A 26,693-nucleotide genomic window follows, 5' to 3' on the forward strand; every position below is an offset into this window, starting at 1 on the left:
CATCTCTTAAAATAAACCAGGAATGATATATTGCATTTTGTTTAAGACAATTTTTTGAACCTTAAACGAAATTATTGTTTCAGTTTGAACAACGAAAACTGTTGCTTCATTGGATTAAAAGTACAGCAATTTGAACTAGTATGACTTTTCTTTTCCTCCTTTCTGCCTTTTTTGGTTCTTTAAAGTGGGTTTTTTTTTATTTTTTTATTTTTGGTGCTTGTGTTTGTGCGTGTGTGTGTGACTGTGTGAGTTGGGGTAGAGAAGAACTTGAACAGGAAAAAAGAAAATCCCTTGATCATACCATTTTGCTGTCCCCATTCTTCCTCCATCCCAAGGAAAAACAAGAAAAAAACTTCAAAACATCTCAAGTTGTATCCAAAAAGTAGAAAGTCATATGGCAACAGGGTAAAATGCAAAAGATTAGCTAAGTGTGAAATTATATGGAACCACAAGTAAGACCAAAAGTAGCAGACTGCAAAATGAATAGATGATATTCCTGATTTCATTTGACTCCAAGCAAATCAGAAGAAGGGATATTCTAAGCAAATCAGAACTAAAGACACACTTTCAATAGTCAGAAAATAAAAGAGTACGACAGAGCCAACATAATAATAATAAAGCATGTACAGTTTTATGCACAAAATGAACATTTCACAAGATAAATATCAAATCAGGAGTCAGTCAACAAAATTGTACCTCCAGCAGAAGTCTCTCAATTCTACTTAGGAAGTGAGAAAATTCCCCTCTCGTTGAAATTTACATGGACTGGATGCTGATATAAAACGCATCAAGCAGTAAACCAGTATGAAAAGGCCTACCATATGCACATTAAAATGTCCTTATCCTATCATGCCCATATGCAAATAGAACCATTCTTGTCAGATGTAGCTAGTGGTTTTCCAAAGCCACTCCATGTACAACAGACAACTGAACCTTTGTGCTTCTTTAGAGTGCTTACTACACTACCATTTGATGTTGACCAAATAAGAACAGATCCATCTGCCGATCCAGCAGCAATGTAATTGTCATCTGAACTGAGACAGGATCGGCTCCAGTTAGAAGCAACTCTACTGCCATTCGCTCTAAACGTGCCACAGATTTCTAGACTCCGCATGTCAAATAAATTGTGCATGTTGTCTCTCCCACTCGTCAATATTAGATTGCCATTATGGGATAGAGATAATGATGTAACAGCAAGTGAATGTGCTGCAACTTCACTCAGAAGTTTACCAGTTTGGATATCCCACAGCCGAAGACATCCATCCACATGACCTGAGAAAATGGCTTGACCGTCCGTGCTAAAAGAAAGTGCATTGCAATTGCTGTGGAAGAGAAGTGTTTTCATACAATAACCAGTGTGCAGATCCCAAACTTTTATGGTACGATCATAAGCTGAGCTAACAACATGGTGGCTTGAAACTTTACTAACATCTACAGCACATACTTTCTCTACATGGCCCGTGAGAGTATGGCGTGCTCGGCCCGAATTTACATCCCAGGCAACTAAGTTGTTGGAAACACTGGCAGCAATGATGGTTCTGTTATCATGGGTGATAGAAAGATCAATAACAGAGCCCACACAGCCATGAAAGGTGCGCACCAATGCCCCGGTAGTTGTGTCCCACATGTTTACTACTCGGTCCTGCCCTCCGCTAATCAATTTGGTGGAGTTATGCTCAAACACTATAGCATCACAGCCACCGTCATGTGCAGAGATCTGTCGCTTGCATATGCTGGGAACAGTTGATTCCATGCAGTACTCATCCTCCTCTCTCAGGCGGACCACACCATCCACTTGTCGTCGAGCCAGCTGTTCGATACTGCTAGCCTTCATTTTGTTCATCATATCTTCAAACGTGGCATTTGCCTAACCAAAAAAAAAAAGGGAGAATTCATCATGTTCAACAGGCACCATACGCTGACATGTAAATGTTATACTTCTTACTTATCCATGTTAGGACTATGAGACTTCCTTCAATTTCTTAATTCCAACATAAAAAAAAAATTACAGGCAATATATTAAAAAGAAAATGATGCTTGTACCTCATTCAGGTGTTCAGCTTCCTGCATCTTCTGCAGCATCCATCGATCAATTAACGTCTTGTTTTCTGCTTCAAGATCATCAGCTCTAACAGTTGCTGCTTCAAGTTGTATTTTCAGATCATTGTGCTCAGTCATGATAAGTTCTAGAGCTTCAGTCTTTTCTGCTAAGAGTGCGTTTAAACGAGAACATTCCTCCCTGTAATTAAAGAAAGTTCAGTCGCCATAAAATAACTAAAATCTTTAGTATCATATCTTGACATGGGAAACAGAAAAATCCAAATTGGGTGGTCGATAACACCTCGATTGTGCAAGCTCATTTTCTAGATCAGTGATAAGGGCTTCTTTCTCCTGTACCAATGTTTTCGATTCCCTGGATTCAGCAACTTCGACCACAAGCTGCTCTGACAATCGAGCTTGAGCTTTATAACATTGTTGAAGTTCCAATTCAAGATTTTCAGCTTTCGTTTTCCATTCTGAGCCCTTCGGTGCCACATATCAACGAAGTCAATCAAGATATCCAATGTCTAGTGAAATGCCAAGGACAAGTATTCACAACAGCAACACTTTCTATCAGATTTCTACTCATCAAATTCTGAAATATTCAAAGCATACACAAAACCAAAGCCCTCGACGAATACTAGTACTCAGCATTGTCATATAAGAATCCATGAAAACAAATGAAGAATATACACAGCATTGTCAAACAATCCCATAAACCCATGAAAACTTTAGTTGCAAACCTAATAAATAGTCAAGTTTAAAGCAAATTCTGCCCCATATCACGCTCCTCATATCTTGCTGCAACCTTGCAATTTCGTCAAGGAAAATAAACGTATCCACTTGCATCTTTCATGTCATAAAGTTGTAATCTTCTGAAAGTTATTACTGCCTCACTGTGCAGTCTAAACAAATATACAACTTAACAACTTAAAGCGACGACTCAAAATAATCAATGAAAATTAAATAAAGAATAAAAAAAATTAATTTTTAAGCAAGTTAACATGGCAGGCAAATCAAGAATGCTATAAATAGTTAAAGGGGCCCCGAATGCTTTGATCTTAAAACTAGTTCACAACCAAGAAAATCAGTATTAACAGTAGCAATCAAGTTGAATATCAGACGAATCAGGGAGATTATCCAAAAACCAAGCTAGCTAAAAGAAGCAAAAAAATATAAATTGAATAGCGGGGTCGGCCGGCAAGTACCTGAGAAAGAATCGGCCTAGCAAGAGCGAGGAAAGCTGGAGCATGAGCGGCTTCTTCGACTAAATGCCGTTTCGAAGAGCCCTGATAGCTTGCTTGATTGCTTCTTTTGTTACTATATAGTCCTCTGGTTCAGGCCTAAACAAAACAAGAAAAAGAAAATATCAAGAAGAGAGAGAGAGAAGAGAGAGAGAGAGAGAGAGAAGAGAGATAAAGTTTTATCAAAGTGAATTTTTATAGGCAAACTGCAAAAGGTTGAAGGGTTTTAGTTGTGCTTACATTATACTGTGAATTCTTATAGCTAGTTTGGAAGAGCAGATGAGAAAAGAAAAGATTACAAAGGAAAGTTGAATCTTTCTCACATTGGGACTTGATAGGAAAAATTGAAAAGAAACGAAGGAGCTCCTTCCACGTCAGAAAAACTTTCTGCCCAAAATCGGCGGAAAACGTGAGAAAGTGGAGTGAGTTAAATGAATTATACCATATGCCATTTTTACCCTTAAAGATTAAATATAACTATATAACCTAATAAATTCTCATGGTATCTTAAGATTTAAGGGTTTTACGTAAAATTGAAACTTGTCTTTTCAATTCTCTCCCTTCCAAACAAAGGAAAGTTATTTCATCTCCTTTCTTCTCCAAAACTCCCAAATAACATGAAAAGATATTATAATCATTTCTTTTCTTTTCTTTTCTTTTCTAACTTAAGGTTTCTGTTCTTTTCTTTTCTTTCCTAAACTCCCAAACTAGCTATTAGTGTTACCATGGCGGGGCTATGGCGTAAGAGAGGAAGAGGGGTTGATACAATGGATACCAGTTGAGGTTTCTTTTTTTGATTTGGAAGTTGGAAGAGGGAAATAGCGAGGATTTACAGCAGCAAGAAATTAGAATGTTACGAGTTACCGGGCTGTTCACCTTGAGAGGGTTGGGGTGTTTGAGGAGGGGTAATTCCGGAATTTTGGATTTTACCCTCTGAAGTGAAAAAAGGTCTCTACTTTACTCAATGAAAAATTAGCATGTAACAAAAAACACTAAATTAATTGTAAAGGTAGTCATGGTCATGGTATAACTTTTAATAACTGTTATCTTTTTCTTCATGAAAGGGTAAATTTAGCATATATGCAAGAAAATAGCATAAGTTATTCCATTTTTTGTAAAAATTCTTCCATTTTGGTAACTTTATGGAAGGAAATGAGGAGTGTATTGAGTGTTACTTTCTTGTCGTAAAAAAGTAAAACTTTTTTCTTTTTATGAAAGACTGGATGCAACAAATGTAATTCAAAATATGGGAAGTTTTCCTTGTAAGTCAGCTCTTGTGATGATATTTTGACGTTGTCATCTCGTGTCCTAGTAAAAATTTTTTTAAAAATTGTAATTCCCACCAAATTTGGATGTTGAAGTCTTGGACTCATTTTGGGATATCAACATCAAGAAATCAAGAAAAACTTCAATTGTAGTTCCCGTAAAAGTTCGTAGTTTAGTATATAACAGATTGAAGGATCAAATCTTATAGATTGAAGGATCAAATTTCTTGATTTGCAGTTAATCCAAAAGTTGCTCAAATGTAACATTTTAGCTTAAAGATGACTTAATCTCCTTTAAGCTAACTTTTGACTTATCTGATTTTAAATTCACCCGTTCTTCCATAGTATATGTGGGCGCTCACCTCGGCCCTTCTCGGATCTTCAATGCCGAGGTGATTACCTCGGTTCCTTAGCGTTAGAATGCATCTCATCTTCGCCTTTCCGAGATAAGTATTGTCTCGGTTTATCGATTCAGCTTCGCCCTCGAGCATGGTCATTCGCCTTGACGTATGACGCTCACAGGCAAAACTGACTGATATCTGACAAATTGATATCGCCACCGCCGCCCTCTTGTTCAGGCCTACTTCTGACACCGTCACCCTACACTGTCGTGCTACAGTTGACAGGGAATAAAATTCATCATTCCTCCCATAGGTCTCTCTACTATAAATACCCTTCTACTATTTATGAATAAGGTATGCAAAAACTTCAATCTAATTGGTTTTATTTGTAACTTCCGACCCATAACTGACTTCAGCATTGGAGTGGGATCGGGTATAAGACCCCGCACGCTCTTATATTTCAACAGGTGAGTTCATGCTGCCGACTTTGCTCGCCTGCCCAGAAATCACCTCGTCAAAATAAAAGTAAGAATATATATAGCAAAAAAAAAAAAAATCAAAAATCAATGTCCCCATTTCAATTAGGGTTCAGTTCGAACTCCGATTTTCCCTCCGAAGTCTTCTTGTAATTATGGATGGATTAAGATCCAAATGCTAGAGTCAAATGTGGATATCTAGAAGGTGTTACCATCCGTCCGGATATAGATACATATTAGATCCAGATTCAAAGTCCAGCCCTAATGGCAGCAGGGTTTGAACCGTCAAAAGAAGTGTGCAATATTAGCAATTAGTAGCACTCTTGGAGGATTTGTTTTGCCTTTAGAATTAATGAGGAAAGTTCTTGGGATGATGCTTCTTTGGTAGAGATGTTATAAACCATTTTTAATGCAATCTGATACAGATAACCATTTTTCACTTAATCACCACTTTCGCAAAGAATAAGTTAATAAAGATCTCGAACTGTCTTTAACGTGTCCTAGCCCAAAGGCCAAATGAAAACAAATTACCTTGTGTATACTAACTAAAAGAAAATCACAGCGCTAAACAAAACTGGGCAAAGAAATACATGTTTACAGAAAAATCAAAGTGGTTTCAGTTTGAGCTTTAGGCATGATATACATTACAAATGTACAAATGTACATTTGTACAGTAGGTATAGACCACAGAAGGAAGGAGAAGACATCATATAAATACAAATGTACAAATAACTTGCTTCCTATCATGTCCATATACAGATAGAACCATTCTTATCAGATGTTGCTAGTGGTTTTCCAAAGCCACTCCATGAACAACAAAGAACTGAAGTTGTATGTTCCTTTAGAGTGCTTACAATTTTAGCATTTGATATTGACCAAATATGAACAGATCCATCAACAGATCCAGCAGCAACATAATTGTCATCTGAACTGAGACAGGATCTGCTCCAATTAGATGCAACTCTGTTGCCATTTGCTCTGAATGTGCCACAAACTTCAAGAGTCCGCATGTCGAATAAATTGTGCAAGTTGTCTCTGCCACTTGTCAATATTGTGTTACCATTTCGAGATAGAGATAGTGATGTAACAGCAAGTGAATGTGCAGCAACCTCACTCAAAAGTTTACCAGTTTGTATATCCCACAGCCGAAGATTTCCATCTACATGACCTGAACAGATAGTTTGTCCATCTATGCTAAAAGTCAGCGCATTGCAATTGCTGGGGAAGAGAATTGTGTTAATACAGTAACCCTTCTGCAGATCCCAAACTTTTATGGTACGATCATAAGCTGCACTCACGACATGGCGACTTGAAATTTTACTAACATCTACAGCAACTACTTTCTCCATATGACCTGTGAGAGTATGGCGTGTTCTGGCTGAACTTGCATCCCAGACAACTAAATTCTTTGAACCACTAGCAGCTATGATGGTTCTGTTATCAGGGGTGATAGAAAGATCAAGAACAGAACCCACACAACCTTCAAAAGTGCGCACCAGTGCACCAGTGTTTGTGTCCCACATTTTCACATCTCGGTCCTGCCCTCCACTAATCAATTTGGTGGAGTTGTACTCAAATACTATAGTACCACAGCCACCTTCATGTCCAGGGATCCGTTGCTTACACATATTGGGAATACTTGACTCCACATAGTACTCAGCACCCTCTTCACTTCGGCGGACCACACCATCTACTTGTTGACGAGCCAGCTGTTCTATGCTGCTATTATTCGCCTGGTCTAGCATATCTCCATATATTGCATTAGCCTAACAGATCAATAGATCACCAATCATATATAGATACGCATAAATAGCTAACATTTGAATTATATGTTTCAGTACAAAGACCATAATGCTCTTATGCAAACCCTATTTAACATGCATTAAGTAAATAAAATTAGTTTTGCATGTATCAGGTAAGTAAAAATCGTGCATTTACCAATCATATCTAACATATGGTAGTCAACGTGTGCATAGGTTGAAATTCATAAAAGAACAGCAGATATTATGTAATAAGAATGATGTAATTACCACCAAGCTTGTGTACCTTGGCGACCGTAAGGACTCTTTTCAACAAAATCTAAAATGAAGCTTCAGGGGGTGGGGGAATATGATTTTAGTTCTGCCAGCAAAGTGAAGTTTCAGGGAGTGGGAGGGAGGTAGGGTGGGGGAATATGATTTTAGTTCTGCCAGCAAAGTGAACTGAATTATATTGCTCAAGTCACTACCAAAGTAGAATCAAGCACGTACATCCAGGAAGAAGAAGAAGAGCCAAGCAAATGCATTAACCAGAAAAAAGTCATCTTACCTCATTAAGGCGTTCAGCATCCTGCATCTTCTGCAGCATCCATCGATCAATTAGCATCTTATTCTCTGCTTCAAACTTGTCCGCTCTAGCTTTTGCCTCTTCAAGTTGTGTTTTAAGAACCTGGTTTTCACTTATCATGAGTTCTAGAGCTTTAGTCTTTTCTTCTAAGAGTGTATTCAAATCTGAACATTCATCCCTGCAATTTAAGAAACTTCATTCACCACACAGTTCCTGAAATTCCAACTTATAATCCTTGATTGAGAAAGTGGTTATCTAATTCAGATTTTCCATTCTATAAATGCAAACTGATTTCATAATTCGGACAGCAGATAAACCTTGCTTTTGCAAGCTCACTCTGTAGATCAGCTATAATGGCATCTTTCTCTTGAATTGCAGTTTTAAAAGTTCTTGATTCAGCCACTTCCACCACAAGCTGCTCTGACAATCGAGCCTGAGCTTTATAACACTGCTGAAGTTCCACTTCAAGATTTTCAGCTTTCTCTTTCCACTCTGAGCCCTTCAGAAGCATATTTAACGATTCAATCCAGACATCTAATGTCCAACAAAACGCCGAAAACAAGCACAGAGATTCAATCCAGACATCTAATGTCCAACAAAAAGCCGAAAACAAGTACAGATACGACCAACTCTCCCTATCAGATTGTTAACAAGCAAGACCATCTAACTTCAATCCAAATTTTAATAAAGCACGATGAAAACTCTCAATGAGGTATTATTATACAATAAGAATGCCATAAACTAACAACTTTAGGCACCATATTCCAATCAATATGTGCCTGACCCTTATGATCGGTAAAACTCAAGTAAAGTGACAATGCCAAAAACCACCTAAATGCCTGAACTCAAGCAAGAAGATCCCCTACCATCACTATTAGAGAAAATTAGTTCCTGGGTTTTGGAGATGAAAGATTTTTGTTCATCATTTCCCTTTTTCTTATCACTATTTTTAGCCCAAACTAATTTGCACAAGAAAATAACAGCGGATCAACTGAAACTTAAAAAAAAAAACTATATAAAACTAAATAAACAAGTCAAATATCAAGAATTCGAATTGGGGAGGTGGGGATTGATAGTACCTGAGAAAGAAGAGGCTTAGAAAGGGCGATGAAAGCCGGGGAATGAGCTGCTTCTTCCACCAAATGCCTTCTTCGAAGGGCTTTGATAGCATGCTTGATTGCTTCCTTCGCTATCTTTATTTCCTCCTCTTGCAAAGCCCTGAACCCCACAATTAATTTTTCATCAGCAAAGAATCAACAATAAAAGAATCATTAAATTTACTGGAACTAGTCCGAGGTTAGATTTATACTTACATTTTTTGCTGGAGGGGATGGACTCTTTGTTTTTGTTGTCTTGAGCAAAATGAATCTGAGTTGAAATTTTGTGATTTTTGCTTGTGAATTTGGAATAGGGAAAGAAAAGGAAAAGTGAAGGGGAGAAGTGCGGAGGAATGCTGCAGCCAGCCACCCACCCACACTGGCTGTTGAGGCATTGATCTGGTCCCAGCATAAAATGGGAAAAATATTATTTAAAAAAATTGAGATAAGCATTACTTGAAATTATTTTATGTGATAATTTTATTTTATACGTATCACATTATAAAAAAAAGTGTTATATTAAAATATTTTTTGAAAATGCAATTTTAAAATATTTCCCAGTTTTATCGAAGTATATTATAGCAAAATTAAAAAAAAATGGACTGGATTTTAAGTCAGTTTTCCCAATTTCTCATTTTCACCCGCCAAACAAATTTTATTGATAGATTTGGTTGAGTGGAAGTGAATGGGTTTATGCCTTGTGAGCCCAAATTCACTTTGCTAAATTCCTTTTTATTTGGTGGATTCGGTTTCCTTCGGCTTTCATTACTATCAAGGGACCATATGGATACCGTACCATCAGCAGAACAAACAGCAGCAAAATTCTCATCAGGACCAACACAAGTTCTTATCCAATTATTAGCCACATTACTGCCCTTTGTCTTAAATTTTCTGCAAACTTGCATTGTCCTAACATCAACCAAGTTGTGCAAAACATTTCTTCCGCTGCTCATCAAAATATTCCCATTTTGAAGTGAACGAATTGAAGTAATTGGTTGACCGTGTACCTTCATGTCACCAGCTTTTCTATGGTAAAAAACATGATTTTCCCATCATCATGGCTTGAGCAGAACATTTTGCTTTCATCTGCAAAACAGATGGCATTAGTGTTACTAGGAGAGAAATGAAGGCTAGTTAGAGGGTATTCATGTTGCAGGTTCCATATCTTTATGCAGTCACTAGGGGCAGCGCTGATGATCAAATATTCATCCTCAAATTTACTAATATCAACTGCACAAACTTTTTGCTGATGGCCCTTCAAAGTTTGAAGAATTTGGCCTGAATTCAAGTCCCATACACATATATTTCGCGAGGTGAGGCCTGCAACTAGTAACCTGTTGTCTCTGCTGATTGCCATATCACAAACTGCGCCTTGAAAACCTTCGAAAGAGTTAACTTGTGCTCCATTTCTCGCGTCCCAGATTTTTATGGCATTGTCTTTCGCACCAGTGACCAAGTAATCTGAATTGTTGAGAAATAAGACAGAGTTGCATTGCCCTGTGTGAGCATAAATCTTGTGCCTGAGGTGGTTTGGGATCAGGGGCTGTGGCAGATTCGCAGCATTTGCCTGAGTTAAGCTGGATTCACTGAGATTTTGCTCTTCTTTCGAGGTGGCGAAAGCTGAATATTGGCTTGATCTTCCATTTCTTCCAGAGAAACATCTTCCATGGTGTAAAAACAAATTTCCTTCTATCCCTTCAATAAGTAAGACAAATAAAATATAGATGATATATAAGATTGACAGGAACTAGAATTTGAGATCATTATCTAATAGGGATCTAGGAATTGGATCTCAAAAAGTTCAAATACATGGAATAAAGAAGTTTGAACTTAGCTAATGAGGATGGTCAACCCGGCTCGGTTTAACCAAGCCGAGCCCCCTTTCCTGTCCATAGTTTCTGATAATGGTCATCTCGGCCCGGTCGTGCCGAGATGATCCCCTCATCTCGTAGGGGACCCCCATCCATTCTGGTCACCTCGTCTATACCTCGCCTATGGAGGATTGAGGTGACTCCTACGTCTACTGTTGCCCCAAAGTGGCGCTGTGATTGACGTGATAATAGAGGGCTTTTGACCTGACACTTGCAGGACAGACGGGACATCTGATGAGACCTAGTCTCTGCACAGACCTATCAAATCAGGCGAATACTCTCAATCCCCGTCAGATCCTAGGAACGGGGATTCCACCATCCTTCCCTCCAAGTTGTCTCGTATAAGTATCAGAGCCTCCCACTCAGGAAGGACCAACTGAATACTCTGTAAGATCACTCCCAATAGCTCCTTCCATTTTTTATTCCTATCCGAACTAATTAGACCGTCGGAGGGGAACCGGGGGACACAGCTCCGCCTCTGATAACTTGAGCAGGTGGTTTCTATAGAGTCGTACCCCACTACAGGAGAATACCCTAGCCGCTCAACACAGCTCGTTAAACCAGAATTCACCTCTTCAGCTAACAAGCAAAATAAAATGATACACAGTATTGTATATTCTGGACTTGGCCCCCAAGCAAAAGTGTAATATACTTGTTAGCTTATCTTAATAATTTTAGCTAATATGCGAAGTCAACAAGAGGATAATGAATGGAAGTTCCTTCACAGGTGTAAAGGCTAAGGTTTCACAAGGGCGTAGATTTGGGATCATTCTTAGGCTTGAAAGTTGTATTTACACGCTATGGTTTTAAGAGTGCAAAATTTGCTCATTACTTAATGTTCTTGATCTCATAATTAGAAAGACATCCCATTCATTTTCTATTTTCCATTGTAGTGGCCTTCTTTGTTTTCTCATTTTTAAGGGACTTAATTAGTTTCATACTTTTTTTATAATTTAATTCAATCAACTTGTCACCCCCATGTTGTGGTATATTAGTATTTTGGTAGTAATGATCAAGCTTTACTAAAATGTGTATGGATGATATCTTAAATGATGATATACGGACAGATTGAAATGTGAGGCAGAATCAGAAGGCGAAGGAAGTTTTACATGTATAACCATCTTAGTCTTGTAATATACCACAGGTTAGATAAAAAATTTTATCAACTATTGTGCTAGGAATGTTTTGTGCTATCAGGAGTTTAGCAACTGAAGTTGTGAGCATATATTCACTTTTGCCTTGAAGACTGTAGTAGTTGGTTAATTACTTGTATCCTGAACTGTAGAAAGATCTAAATCTGACCACTTTATATACTAGAAATCAAGAATTTCTTCTCCTATGTCTACTTTTTATAAGAATTTTCCAAGCCAACACGGCCTCAAAAGAGATAGAACTAGGTCTTCCATTCACTTCAGTGAAGGAAAGATGTTAATATATACAGATGAAGTTTAAGAGCCTCCATAGATCAACAGCAGTGAAGCAGTGCAAACGAAAGAGTTCAACTGACATAATAGAACTTCTAATTCCAGTAGGAGTTGGCAGAAACATAATAGTTCTTAGACATTCCAGAAATTTCAACAGAAGAACATTGAGGAACGCACATCCTTGTGCAACTTGGGAAGTTCTGAAGGGGATGGAATTCGGTTTCCTGGATACATCTTCCTTGTTTTATCAGACTTGAACAACTCTAACATCTGAGCTGCAGCCAAGCGTGCATAGCGGATTGGAGCAACTGCAAGAAGCACGATTGTTAGTGATTTTAAAGTAGTATTTCTGGATGTAAATGCAAGAAAACCAAAATGGTTAGCTCATCATGGCAGAATAAGAAGTCTAGGGCTCCACCCAGAGAGAACAAAGCTTCTCCATCCTCTCCTGGACGTGACAGTAGGGCAGCAAGTCATCAAATTAACAGCTTGAGATGGGAAACCTGGTTTCATTTTCTATTTCTCTCGCTGAAAATGATCATAACTGATGTGTACTAATGCAAGAATGACCTATTAATAGGTTCTGCACAAATGTCTGAACTTAGATCCAAAGCTCTAATCTAACTGGTAAAGTGAGAGTTTGGTACCTTCGGAAATGGCAGTCGTGCTTTTCTGGTACCTATAAAATGTACAAACGCTAAGTTTCTGGAGCTCTGTAAATCAAATGAAGGATATTAAGATGATTGTCAACTTACACATATGATAAACAATGAATAAGTTCCTGTATTTCATCAGATGAGAAACCAATCTCATCTAACAGAACATGATAATGAGTAGGCCTTGCTGTTCCCTAAAGTGAGACAAGAAACATTTAAGCCATCAGATACATTTTTCCACCGTCAAAAAAAGAAGATGTAGCAATAGCTAGATTCCATAGCATTGTATTTTCTTCTCTTTTTTTTCCCTAATGCGAAAGCAAAGAGGAGTTGCAAGGGTCATCAGATCAGTGGCAGCCTTCCTATCTTGGCCTTTACATGGAACCTTCCTCTCCCAAAGGAAACGAAATGAAAAACCAAATTCAAGCAATTATGCAGGTACTAATGCATGGTTTACTCAATTTGAGTTGGTGTAAAGGTGGTGCTGCTGTCTTTCATGAGATGAGTGTTGTTTGGTCTATATAACAGTCTCACCTTCTTAGCTATATGGGGGCACAAGAAGAAGTTGTTACATTTTGCATGACAAATCTTTTTGTCCACAACAGTTCCTGCAAAGAACAAGGACAATAAACATATGTTTTAAATGGTCAACATTGATGCTTAAAGGAGCTAGAATGTTACCAGGAGGAACATTGTCAACGGGAGAAGCTTTAATGAATTTTGTGTGATGTGATCTCTCTGATATAATCAAAGTGAACTTAGGACACCAGGTCTCATCAAGCAATTTGCATGCCTACAGAAGATAGGAGGTAGTAACTAAAAAGTGTCAACTTACAGTATGGGGGAAGACGATATATACGTCTAAGCACAAAGACATAATAAACCTTGAAAATTTGATCCATCTCATTGTTTAGAAGTTGATTGAACTGTGTTGTGCTGAGTCCATTCCTAAAGAACAAAAAAACCAGTGAGTAATGATTAGCACCAAATCCTGCCACTTTCGGAACTCTCACATTTGATGGATAGTTAAAGAATGAAGATTCTTTTTTTGATAATGGCACAAAGATAATAGCCCTAACTGAACAGATTTAAGTTAACAGCGCACTGAAAAAAGATGGGATTTTAGATTGGAAGCATTCAAAGGAAGATTACAAGGGGATGTGATTGCTACTAAATTTTAATGTGGCTGGAAAATTGCCAAAAAACCTGTTATGCCTTTCTTAGCTAGGTGGAGTTTGATCTTCAAAGTCTGGCCCAAAATCTAAGCATGACTAAATAACTTACAATTCTGGTTCTGTCAAGGAGCATAAACATTGATTCCCATAGCTGTATGTGCCTTAATCTTAATTCATGTAGAGAAATGATTAATGCATCTAGTAGTGTTAGAGAACATAAAGTTTACTGAGGAATGAGTATTACCGCATAATAACAAAAGATATCAGATAAAGACTAATTAATCCTTAATAGAAAATACACCTGAAAATGATGATTTGTGCAGGTTTTTTCTGTCCTGAACTTGCATAGAAATCCATCAGTAGCTCCCTGTTAAATAAGAAGAATAAAAATTAGGCTACTCTAAGTACTCATAATAACACTTTGATATACTAGATGATAAACTGAGGTCAATAATTTCCAGCCAAGAACGGTTCCATTGCATCATCAATTTTGTAGGTAATAGCTAATAGGTATCCAGAAAGGACACCATATACGCCTGTAGTTCCTCATTCCCTTTTGTATGTGTTATTTTTACTATACAGGGAAAGGGAGACGCTACCTGATCATTCCCTTGTCCTCCTGTTGGGACACTTGCCTAAACAGTGAATCCATCATTTGGTCGTTCCTAGTCTGCGTATGAATAGATGCTCTATAGCAGGAAATTGATGGCCATTGTCTAGAGCCAACCACCTAAGTCAACAAAGAGAACCAATGGGTGAAAATGATTTCTACACTGATCTATATTTGATTTATTAGTTATTGAAACCAGAGTCCACACTAACTGGTAATTGAACCTGAGCATCAGTACAAGAGGACACTTACTGCGGCAATGGGAGGTAGCTCTGACTGCCCATCGACACATGGCATGACTTCCATTCCCAAAATCATTGTAGGAATCTTCGATACCCAAGGGATGGTTCTTGTCATCTCAGAAGCTAATCTTGTATTAAAGCCACCGAGCTGCAAGAAGGCAACTTGTTACATGAGAGAGATAAAATATATGCAAATTAAGAATCAAGTTTGTACTGAAGAACATTACTTTTGCATTAATCTTCAAAAGAACATGCAGCAGATAACTCTCATCAACTCTATCATTTGCAAGGCACTGATTTGGAACTCCAACCTCTGCCAGGCTTTTCCATTTCCAATAACCTAAAAGAAGAAACTCAATCTTTGACTAAAATATAAAACTTGAAAGACGTGTCTAGTCAAATGATGTTTGGAACAAACCATATAGAGGACTCTGTCGTTTCTCAGATAAGAAACAAAGCACAAAGTAAAGAGGGTTGTTGCGAACTTTTGAGCTTATTTGCTCACACATCTTCTCCACTCTAACATGTGGTGGTTTCTTTCTGTATTGGGGATTCTCTTCAAAGACACATACTGGGGGATCCAATGTCTAGAAATTGGAAACAAGATAAGCTATGCAATAGATAGAGCAACTCAGTAGTAAACCTACTGGAGAAGTGAAACATATATGAAGACAAAGAAGTCTACCACTCCTATCTTTGCACCAAGTTTTGCCAACTCTTGACAGAAATTGCGGGTGTAATGCTGACTAGAGAAGTTTACCACTGCCCAGCACTGAACTCTTTTTGGTTCCACGAGCTTCTATTTAAGATGTAAATGGCTATTAGAACCAATAATGTAGAATTTCCACATTAAATATTTCATTCACCTTATCTTTAAAGCTCCATGAGGCATTTCTAGGAATAAGATCTTCATTGTTTCCCACTTTCAACTGCAACAGTGGGATAGATTGGAACCATCAGAGTTATTCAAGTTTAGACAAATGCCCAATGGGACATTAAAATTGTAGAAAGCAGAAAAACTGTCAGAATACCCTGGGTGCTGATAATACACGACCTTCAACTTGGGTGTAACTATTAGAAATTGAAAGGCCACAAGAAAGCAACAGTGGATCCGCATTGTAATTACAGTGCCTCAGTTCCTGAGAAAGAGATATATTTTAGTATGAACTCCAATTGTTGCTTTAACCAAACTGCAGTGATAGTCGTAAAATAAGTGGTCGTTGACCTACATTTGTCAAAACCAAGTATAATTCTTCTGGCTGTATGCTTGATTTTGATACCCTCATTCTCCTCTGATGATTGGTCAATGCTTTTTTATAATGTTGCAAAGAAACCAATGAACAGAGCTGAATAAATTACACGAATTACATCACATTTTTTCCCAAGAAATCGTGACTGCCGGCTGCATGGATTAATTAACTTGAAAATACAGAGAAAATACAAAGAAGACAAAATTTTTCACCTCAACTGGAAAATAAGTTGGTCTGCATGGTTTTCCAGCATCGATGCATGGCAGGTCTGCAGAGTAAGTCAATGAAATGCCAAGCACTTTAGTAAAATAATCATATACCGTCATTTCTTTTTGTTGGAGAAGAGCAACTTGATTACTTCCTCCATCTAGTTTACACCAAAATCTGCGGAGGATTATCAGCAACGCATTAAGGGAAGAAGAAGCATCATTTTTGGCCGGCCAAAATTTGCCATAAAATCATAGCAGTTGAACTTACTTCTCTTGCTTGCAGGACTTCTCTGAAAGCCCAGTGATTCTCCATTCACGGTTGTTGTGCGCTACCTTTATCCTTAAATTCTTTAATGTTCGTTTTGCCTTGTGTAGAATGAGCAGAAAAACACCTGAGGAAGGTTCATCTACATGGTCCGCGAACTTAACATCAATATAATTTTTATTACCTGCAACCAGTCAACCTTGAAGGGATCGCTCACATTTTGGTGGCTGATGAGAAAATTAATCACTGGACCAGGCTGAACAATTGTTGTAGTAGTCACATCTGGCATTTGAAATATATTAGCTACTAGGAGACCTCCTTTGAAACCTGAATCTAAATGATGTCTTACCAAAATTCAAATATAATCCACCCTGGAGATCCTGAAACCTTGAACTGAAACCTCTACAACCAAAAACGCCACCACCCAAGTCCATGAAATTCTTTGAGTCATTTGAGAAGTATGATTGGCGAAGAACAAGATATTCCCTAAACAAAATTTTCAATTTAAATGGAAGTGATGCAAGAGGAACAAGGAATCTCCAAGCCAGTCATGCACGTACTGTTTAGCTGCATGTTGCCTTAAAATGGTATCTAAGACTTTCAGGCCTTCATGCTTCTCTGGTCCTTGTTCGCTTGTTGTATTCGTAATCTGCTGTGTAGAAATGGTTGCCACAAAGCTCATTTGTATCTTAAAAGTTTTGGCTGAAGACATAAGCCTATGCCTCTTTTGATCATTTTCACAGGGACTCTCTTTGCCGCTAAGATTACCTCCTCCAGAAACTCTGAATTAAAGAAAAGACCTTGTAAATTGAACCAGCAAATACTACAGGATATTACAAAACCACAAACGAGAGAAGGAAAAAATTTCCTGTTACCTTTTTAGCGAGATGGCGTTAAGCACAACAACAAAGTCCAGATTATTTCGTGGGAGACAACCAACTGTATATAAGTTCTTAAATCCATCATATGCAAATGATTTTTCAGCTAGTTCTGATTTGTATGTCTCATGGGCTTGAGCTATAACCTTTCTTCTAAGGTTTGAACTGCCAACAAGCTTCCCATTGTCATGCAAGATGGAAACCTGTAGGAAGACATTAAAACTTCAGGAATGCAGAAATCCCCTTCTCATCAAAATATAGGAAGGCAGGAGTTTACATTGTAATGGTAGAAGTCAGGAATCTTAGCAGCAACAGAGACTTTGAAATGATTAGTCAGTAGCAATATTTTCAGTCCTTTGGACCCGGGGCAAGGCGGGTTCATCACTTTGCTCTTCTGATTTAAGAGTTCAACCCTCTCAGTCTCAGGTCCCTTTTCTACTTCTATTCGCATGGGAGCTACTGTCAAAAGCTGTTCAGCGAGTGGCCCAGCACAATGCTTTGATAAGTCTGCAGGCTTCATTTTCAATACCTACAGCATAGGAGGAAACGAGTTGCAAGATATTCTGTTTATCCCATCATACAATTTTCTTAGTGTAAACAGCAGATTTCTATAATCCACAAGAAGTACTTTTTTCTTGGACGAAACTTAAACATGGCATGGAAAACATAATTTCTTAAGAATACGAAAAACCAACATGGTTCTAATTTAGTAGATAAAAGCAACTCAGAGAACAAAACTTCTTATTCAGGAAATCTTAGAAATTTCAGAGCTTCACAACTCATTACATAAGACTTCTACTCAATAGTATGATATATAAAGATGAGAGGAAATTCACCTCCTTGGTCATTCTAACTATTCAAATAACAGGACTAAAGAACTGACTGATAGCTGCATAAGATGCTCCAATTAGAGTAGTAAATTTTGAAGTTGTCTTACCAATGTTCTTGTTCAGCAGAGGAAAAAAAACAGATTGTTTGTTCTATTCAAGTTGAAGAAGCCATTAAGTATTACTTCCTAGTTGTCTTGGTTGCTTGCTTGTCCTAATCAGTATATATATTGAAAAGTGAAATACTACATATGGGCTGATCATTTTTATACCGAATCAGAAGAATGTTCATGCCAGCCTGGTGAAACTGTGATTTCCGCTTGCAGACATAGTCTTTGTTTGTCGTTCAAGATCAATCCACAGATTAATCCACAAAGAATGCATGTGGAAGGAGAGTACTTAAACTTTGTTCCTTTCTATTTGAGGACAGGAGAACATTTCCACACGCCAAACTAAGAGCTTACGTGAGTACAATTGTTTCAGACTGCAACCTGCAAAGATGTTTCCTCATCTGAATCATACATGACTGTCAAATACTTCTACATCTTGACTTCTAAACTTCTAAGAAATTCTAGGATGTAGGCTTTATCGCAGATATACATGCAAAAATGAGTTTTTCCGTGTAACGAGCAGTGAAAATATTGTGGCAAATTAATGGAATTAAGACAGGTGGTTGAGGAGAGTGAAAGTGTTCTGGTGCACCTATTCAAGACTTCATTTTTTTAAGATAGGAGAACAAGGGAATTTCAACTCTCTTCCCTTACTTTATGTTTTTCTTTTTCCTGGGGGAAATTCAACCCTTTTCCAGTCATATTTTGGACATACGTGTCAAAAAATTTTGTTATCAATATGTCTATCTAGACTGTACCTATTACATCGAACCCCATATTTCACTGGAAATGTGACAAGAAGCTGCAATAGTCTTGCTGCAGGTTTTTAACGTTTGAGAAATGGGGATTTTTGTCTTCTTCTATAACTTAAATTACCTTATCAAAATAGCAACTTAGTAGAGTGCAAAAATTTCTATCAATTTTTCTTCTGACCGTTCAAGGTTTCACAACACAGATGATGTATTGCATTTAACCGTTATTGGAGGAAACATCAGAGTAAGAGAGGACAAAAACACAGAACCACCAATTAATTTTCAACTTCTTCGCCTATATGCACTCCTCACAAATCGAGACGCTAGTTACAAAATCTAAATGAGGTTTAAAGAGTCATGTAGCTCGTATCCTGTCTAGCCAATCCACACTCTTCCTCGCTTTCTCTGGCTGTAGATCAATGCTCATCCGAGACTTCTCGTGATACTCCACGCTCCTGCGAGATCTCTCCATGTAATCACAGGATATTCTTGACTTTGAGATTTTGTCATCAGTTGTATGCTTGTGTTCGTAAAATTTCAGTCTTTCCCCCTTGTCAGTGCTTCGCCTTGGTTTTTCTCTCCGGTCAGTGCTTTTTCTTGGAGCCTCAAAACAATCACTCTTCCTGGAAATTTCAGGCCGGTCTATACTTCTCCTTGTAATGTTTCTCTGTGAGGGTGGTTTTTCAACAGTGGTTACAAACTTCTTCAGGTGCCTAATGTATTCAGGATATAATTCCAGGTTACAATGGTTTCCTCCCTTGAGCCATAATGGCTCATATTTCTCTTGGCACAGTTCCCAGAGCTGTTTCCCATGAGAGCAGTCAACAACTTCATCAGAAGTGCCCTGCAGAATTGAGCCAGTGTCAATGCATATCAATAAGACAATACCTAGAAGTTTGAGAACCAAAAATCTAGCTTAGAGAGTGCTAAAGGCAGTAGAAATAGAATGAGAACTTGAATAATATTGTTGCTTTCATAAGAAGATGAGTCATTGATTTGAAAAGATAGATCTTGCCCTTAATGGGTTCAACTGCCAGGGCCAGCTATAAAAGCAGACTCCTCAAGATGAGCCCCCCTTCCGTGACACGGTCCGTGCGTGTCACACCGGCTATTGCATAAGTAAATTAGCCAACCTTTGACACCTAGCACCTAATAAACTTTTGGTTGCAGTTAAGGCATTTCACAACCTAGTACCTGGAAATCAGTTGCACTAAAGCAACATCACTTGCACTAAAAAACTTTTGGGGATCTGAAAATCAGTTGCACTAAGGCAACATCAATTGCTATCAGGACCAATTTTATTCAAACACAGAAGCTATGTACAGGAATTGGAGATTCAAGCAACAATTTTTCTGCATTTCAGATCAGAAGAGGTAATGAAACACAACAAAGACTTGGACCATTAGGTGGACAAATGCCACATGGTAGAATGAGATGGATAATGAGTATGGATACTCTGAATGATCAAGTAATTGATAGAAGTATCCAGATTATGGTCAATAAAACATTATGGGAGGAACTACTTATGATTAAAGAAAAATTAGACATAGCGAACAAAAATGAGGACACTGTCACTTCTCGAAGGTCAATGTGCATATAAAGAGGCTGGCACGTCACCTTCATGAGGACATAAGACCATAAGAAGGTATTACTCCATGGTCTTCGCCAATCAACTAACTAGCTGTATTCATTAATATACAATTCACACCCTGTTTCAGGCATTGATACAGGAACATGATTTCTGACACTAGGTTTTAGCTGCATCGTTAAGCTGAATGATTCCTAAAGAGATCAACCAAATCCAGCCAACAGACATCTTGATGACCTACTACTGCCACAATATTTTAAAAACAGCAAGATAGAGTTTGGTCAAGGGAGTCAAATAACATTTTGTTGCCTTTACTTATCAACTCCCCTTCTCCTGGGGGACAGGCAATGGTGTGCTTTCACTATTCTACTGACAGTCAGTTTGATACGCATTGCATGTATTAGAACAAAATTTCCATGCAGTGTTCCATTTAAATTGTATATAGAAAGTCTGATACGAAAAGAAAATCAAATCTACATTCCTTCATTGAACTCTACAGATGCTACTTGCAATGTTAATTAAAATCTTTGACATTTCAACATCAGCTTCAGTTCATTTACCCACTTATTTCCTGTTCTCCTTTTTGGTAAATATAGTTCCCCATTGAAATGGGTGCCTGTCATCATGATTTTGCTCCAGATACTGTTTCAATTGTTTTTTAATGATGAACATTACCATATTCAATATGTCAATCTAGAAGGACAGGTTACTGAAACTCAAGATACATTATTGTGGTTGACTCACTTGAACGTAAAATAGACACACATAATCTGACATGAATTCTATTGAGGAAGCTAAAAAAACTACCATGTTAAGGGCTGCTTTAATCCAATTTCCAACGCACATATTAATTAAAAAAACAACTGAACACTTACATGAATGACCAGAACCGGACACTTCACTAATGGTATTTTGTCAATATTCTGCAGGAAACCAGCAAAAGCATGCTTAGAGATAGGATATGTTGAAGTCCTTCTTCTTAAAAGGCAGATGATTCACGCACTGGAGCTATTTGGGCAGTCTGGGGAGTTGAATGGCACAATATAACGTTACAATTAACAGGATCAAAAAGATCAATAAACAATTTTCTCACCTTGTAGATGTCAAACCAGTATGTACGCTTCACAGGATACATAACTCTTAAGCCAGATAGAATAGGACTATGCAGAACAACAGCCTTTAGCTGAGGCAAACGTGCAGCAAGATCCAAAGTAGGGCCGCTTCCAACGGATTGACCATAAAGGATGACATCTTCCTGCTTAGCACCATAGGTCTCTTCAAGACACTTGTATGCAGCTTCAATATCTGCATAAGTATTATGCTCACTTGGCTGCAAAAGTGGCACGCATGAACTTCAGTGGGTGCAGTAGACATTTGATCACTTAAAAAGAGAGGGCCAGATATTGCCATGACAAACTTTTTTTACCTTTCCAGTTGATTGTCCATAACCTGAGTAGTCATACCTGCATAGATGATAATACATTTTAGAACACTCAAGATTCTTTGATTAACTTGACCTAAGCAGTTAAAACATACAGGGAAAAAAAATAACCATCAGCTCAAGAATGCTGGAGCCAGCCATGAAAATTTTAGAGACATCAATAGCATGCTAGCTTATTTGTCGTTGTTGAAATAATTTTCACATCTGCATTCAGTAAGACAACTTTCTCTGTACCATTAACTATACGAAACACCAATTTCGGAACCAACCTCATTCCTATTTCAATAACAACAGGGAAGGTGCCAACATCTCAGTTTCCAAGCCAAGATCAGATTATAATGAATCAAAATCACATTTTTCAACCAATAGTTTAACAAGCAAAACCTTTTATCTTCTAATACTCCGCACCCCCACGAAAAAATTAATACATACACAAATAATCCTCAAACCAGGATTAAAAAGAAAGAATTTAAGCAAAGTTCTTGAAGGACTGCCACCTAATTTCCAAAAATTTTCAACTTTCAACAAAATCTCTCTTTTTCCACAGCTTTTATTGACATAAATCAGCATATAAAATATGCAGTTACACAGTTATTTCCAAAATGAAAGGACATAAAAACCCAGAAAATTCAAAATCATACCCCATAAGATTAACTCTGAGATGAATGCTGAGCTCAATGAAGAGCTCATACATCTGCCCAACATCAGCAGCATTCCCATGAGAATAGAGCAGAGTAGTGGAAGCCATTGGGTACCTAATATAAAGGGCCACAATTTCATTCCCTCTTCTTGTGGGCAGCCTCAGAATATCCACATTTTCTCTATGGGGAAAAGGGTCCATCAGCAACAGCCCAGTTTCTTCATCCTTGAGTATCTTATATGTTGGTGGGTTTGGTGGGAAAAATGCTAACTTTGCTGCCATTGATGATGTCACCCCTCCCATCTCTTCCCCTTCCTTCCCTCCCTCCTCCTCCTGCTCAATCCCTCTATTTTCTTGATAATGGTGGTATAAACTTTGAAGGGCTTGTTCTGGGAAGTGGGCAGAGAGAGATTAGAGAAGATGTTTGATGGCTGCTTTGGTCACTGGGAAGGAGTAGAGTATTCAAGTTGACATGTGCAAGTTAATAATGGTTTTTTTTCCCCTCTTCCCTTTGTACAACATAAAAGAGTGGTAGTTTTTGTGTGTGTGCTATAAAAGATGATGAAAATTGGGATTGGACTTGAGGGTGATAGGAGATTGCCCCTCCCTCCATAATCCACATGGTAGGAGAACTATCCCAAAAAATAGATAAACATTCTGGAGGAATGGGGAATCCCAAATAGTGCAAAGTTGGCACAAAAAGGATAAAATATTAGAATGTGTAGTTCCTCACAACTGGAAATGGTAGTATTAACCAAAAAAGAGTAAACATCAAGTACTTGTAGAATTATGATAGATTGGATATGTTAGCAAGTATTGGTCTTCTTCTTTTTCTTTTTCTATTATATGCAAATATTATGCACACTATTATGGCTAGTAATTTGTTTATTTTGTTCAAGTGAGACTCAAGCTGCATAAGGAAAAGGGAGAGGTGAGAGAGTTTGAGAGTGAAATCAAGAATTTCATGATTAATTGATTAATACTTCATGACGCGTCTGTTAATATTACGTTGTTTTGAGATACTTTCACAATTCAAAGAATTAGTACTTAAATCCCCTAATGACTAATAATCTATATAAGTACTCATTAAAAAGCCCTTAATTTTAATTCTTTTTCTTGGTTACATTTGGCCCATGACTATATTAAATTTGGAAGCCTAAAAATATTTTTCGAAAAAAGAGTGACTATAAACGTTTAGCCAATACTGCCCTGGTATGGACCACTACTATACCTTTTTTTTTTATATATATAAGTATCTATTATAAGTAAAGATTACCTTTGAATATCTAAGAGGAAAAGTAAAAGGAAAACTTCTATGAATGATTATTAGCTTTTGTTTGGGATGGGAAGAAATAAATTTGCTTCATTTTGTAATTAGTCGTTTTAGTCCCCAGTCAGTTTCGGGTGTGAACTAGTTAGCAATTTGGTCCCTTATATATTTTACAAAACTAGTTTAGTCCCCCTATTTTCACTGTTGACCAATTCAGGGCCTTTGACTAAGAGTCAGGTCACTAGTGTTGAAGAATTTGGACAAATGCCTTTCCACGGAAGTGGTTGAAATTGTGTTCTGCATAAAGAAGCTTATAAGGATCACTGAGTATACATTTCAACTTTGTACCATTAACTAAATGATTAAAAATACGTGTTCGATAAAATTATGTATATAAATTTGTACGTGAGTAGTATGAATACATTTAAAAGTTGTGGAATTAAAAATGCCAATAAAATTTACTACGGTTTTCAAATACTATGATGCATTTTATATCAATTTTAAATTTATTTTTATGAATAAGACGTTAAATTTATTAAAATTTTATCACCTTATTACTTAAATATGTATATATCTACATTTATTATGATAGACATATATATCGCTCTTATTTCTACATTTATTATGATATATATAGATATCGCTCTTATTTTGTATATAACTCAAAAAGTATGTCATTATTCTTATTCAAATTTTAAAATTTTTAACAGTTAAAATATAATATGTTAAAAGTTTATTATGTCTTTTATACGGTAAAGTGAAAAGTACGATTATTTTTCAAAGTATTTTTAAAATATATGATTATGAGAGTTTTTTTGAATGATATATACAAACGTATATTATATGGATATAATATGAGTATTTACTAACAAAGGCCGGGGGCTAAAAGTCTAAAATAGTATTTATCCCTTTGGATTGGATTGGAGGTGAGCAAGAAAATAAAAAACACATTAACTAATAGTAAATGCTTCAGCAAATCCTACTAAGAAAGGTTTCCTAAAAAGAAAAATCCGAAATCCGAAACTAAGAACCTATCCATTCTTTTGCCTCTTTATAGGAAGGAATCAAATATGGAATAAATTGCAAAATCAAAAAGTTGTTGCCATTCTCAATTGTTTTCTACGTGTTGGTTGAAAAGTTAATCACATACTCCCGTTTGGATTGCATTTTTTTGGATTTTTGGTAGAAAAATTACTGTAGCAATTTAATGTATGTGAGGAAAAAAGAAAATAGGGAAATGTGATCACGAAAAATGACACAATTTTTCGGAGAAAAATGGCTGTCCAAACGGGGGTGTTTGTCTAAAACTTTACTGTAACTTACTGTAGAAGTTTTTTAAAAATTTTTTGAATTGTGTAAATTTCTGAATATTTTAAAGTGTATAGTTTAAAAACTTTGAAAAGTTTTTTGAAATTACTGTAAAGTTTTTAAAAAACTTGTAGCAGACAAACTTGACAAAAAACTTGCCTGCCAAACAAAGCCCCATTTCTTGACACTTGCATAGGATGCCCTTTGTCTCTTCCCTTGTTTTTACACTACCTCATGAACTACATTTAAAGAATTTGGATGAATATCTCCATATCATTTGGAAAAGTCTTCTTTTATCACAAGAAAATTTTTGCATAAACCTAAGAATTACCTATTGTTATTTCATTTCGAGATAGTAAATGACATATTGACCACTCATCATCATTATCTTTTAATGTCGATCATAGCATTTGCATCATCAACCATATACACAGATATCAAAAAATAGATCTGAAGAATGGATATTACGAATCTGAAGAGCATAGAAAAATTATACTGTAAAATTTTAAAAAATAACCTAATTTGGGTTTGACTAATGGAGCACTCGTTAAAAGTAACATCATGTGATAATTTTGTAGCAAAGGTAAAACAAATTTGATTGAGCATCTAAATGTACAGTGTGGATTAAATGTAACTAAGGACATATACTCACGAGTACCTAAGGGCATCCGTTGGATGAGTCCAACCCAATTTAGATCAAAATTAACATATATTAACAGACGCACACTTATTATCTCTCTTTGCATTTAAATATTCTCATTAGTTAACTTCAATATCTTATAAAAGCATTTGGCTAATTGATGCAATCTATAACTGTATCCAGATCCTAGCCTTGAAGTTGAATTCATGTGGAATTAAGGAATGCAGAGTTTGTTGGTGACTGGAACAACTCGTGATTAATCACCTCAATCATGTGGAGGACTTTTCTTGTCAAAGGAGGTGTCACATTCATATCTGATTTACTTATGCCTATAGTAATTGTCATATCTTCTCAATTAATGAAATAATTCAGTAACTTAATAGATTCAAATTTCAGATAGAATAAGTAATACTTTGATCTAGTAAGGTCTGTGTACCTACAAGTCCCCAACACAAGCCTCGTTAGACTCCCCCTCCTCTGTAGTTTAGGATAGAATAGGTTATACAACAATTATCGTCTCAAAAAAAAATAATAGATTCAAATTTCAGATTTCAGAACTAATTCACATCAAAAAGTCGTGATAAATTGGAGTAAATTAAACAGGAATAATAGGCAATATCTTTTTCCTTTTTGTTTTCTCCATGAACAAAGGGAATACACTAATACATAGTAACTTCTTAAATTTTGCATGATAACATTTTAATATTGGATTGACAGATATGTATTCCTTGACTATCTGGTTCTAAATC

General features: G+C 36.9%; 4 protein-coding genes and 1 pseudogene across 5 annotated transcripts; all 5 read right to left on the reverse strand.

Annotated features, from left to right (window-relative positions):
• Positions 1 to 636: 636 nt before the first annotated feature.
• LOC113752763 lies at positions 637 to 4,975 on the reverse strand (annotated as a pseudogene).
• A 956-nt stretch (positions 4,976 to 5,931) lies between these two features.
• LOC113753050 (autophagy-related protein 16-like) lies at positions 5,932 to 9,166 on the reverse strand. Its single transcript, XM_027297127.1, has 5 exons — positions 9,005 to 9,166; positions 8,771 to 8,909; positions 8,009 to 8,190; positions 7,674 to 7,869; positions 5,932 to 7,132 (listed from the first exon to the last, which is right to left on the reverse strand). Coding segments are annotated over exons 1-5 (1,542 nt in total). The 5' UTR covers positions 9,007 to 9,166; the 3' UTR covers positions 5,932 to 6,109.
• Positions 9,167 to 9,797: 631 nt separating this feature from the next.
• On the reverse strand, positions 9,798 to 10,755 carry LOC113752765 (autophagy-related protein 16-like). The gene is made up of 2 exons (XM_027296828.1): positions 10,656 to 10,755; positions 9,798 to 10,483 (listed from the first exon to the last, which is right to left on the reverse strand). The coding sequence occupies exons 1-2, from the start codon at positions 10,753 to 10,755 to the stop codon at positions 9,798 to 9,800; spliced, it is 786 nt and encodes a 261-aa protein (XP_027152629.1).
• Positions 10,756 to 12,233: 1,478 nt separating this feature from the next.
• LOC113752766 (protein argonaute 4A-like) lies at positions 12,234 to 18,719 on the reverse strand. The gene is made up of 23 exons (XM_027296829.1): positions 18,687 to 18,719; positions 17,646 to 17,897; positions 17,366 to 17,571; positions 17,051 to 17,272; positions 16,840 to 16,976; positions 16,675 to 16,772; positions 16,494 to 16,591; positions 16,229 to 16,400; positions 15,996 to 16,112; positions 15,798 to 15,905; positions 15,633 to 15,695; positions 15,452 to 15,565; positions 15,185 to 15,353; positions 14,994 to 15,106; positions 14,777 to 14,914; positions 14,514 to 14,644; positions 14,216 to 14,281; positions 13,624 to 13,687; positions 13,421 to 13,532; positions 13,274 to 13,347; positions 12,839 to 12,933; positions 12,731 to 12,762; positions 12,234 to 12,391 (listed from the first exon to the last, which is right to left on the reverse strand). The coding sequence occupies exons 1-23, from the start codon at positions 18,717 to 18,719 to the stop codon at positions 12,234 to 12,236; spliced, it is 2,772 nt and encodes a 923-aa protein (XP_027152630.1).
• Positions 18,720 to 19,314: 595 nt separating this feature from the next.
• LOC113753462 (alpha/beta hydrolase domain-containing protein 17B-like) lies at positions 19,315 to 23,318 on the reverse strand. 2 transcript variants are annotated; one of them, XM_027297618.1, is made up of 5 exons: positions 22,728 to 23,318; positions 22,072 to 22,108; positions 21,739 to 21,975; positions 21,521 to 21,568; positions 19,315 to 19,901 (listed from the first exon to the last, which is right to left on the reverse strand). In XM_027297618.1, the coding sequence occupies exons 1-5, from the start codon at positions 23,027 to 23,029 to the stop codon at positions 19,413 to 19,415; spliced, it is 1,113 nt and encodes a 370-aa protein (XP_027153419.1). In that variant the 5' UTR covers positions 23,030 to 23,318; the 3' UTR covers positions 19,315 to 19,412. The 2 variants fall into 2 exon arrangements, with proteins under 2 accessions (XP_027153419.1, XP_027153420.1); XM_027297619.1 differs by lacking the exon at positions 21,521 to 21,568.
• Between the last annotated feature and the right edge of the window lie 3,375 nt (positions 23,319 to 26,693).

Source organism: Coffea eugenioides, chromosome 11 (genome assembly GCF_003713205.1).
Source record: "Coffea eugenioides isolate CCC68of chromosome 11, Ceug_1.0, whole genome shotgun sequence".
Taxonomy (NCBI): Eukaryota; Viridiplantae; Streptophyta; class Magnoliopsida; order Gentianales; family Rubiaceae; genus Coffea; species Coffea eugenioides.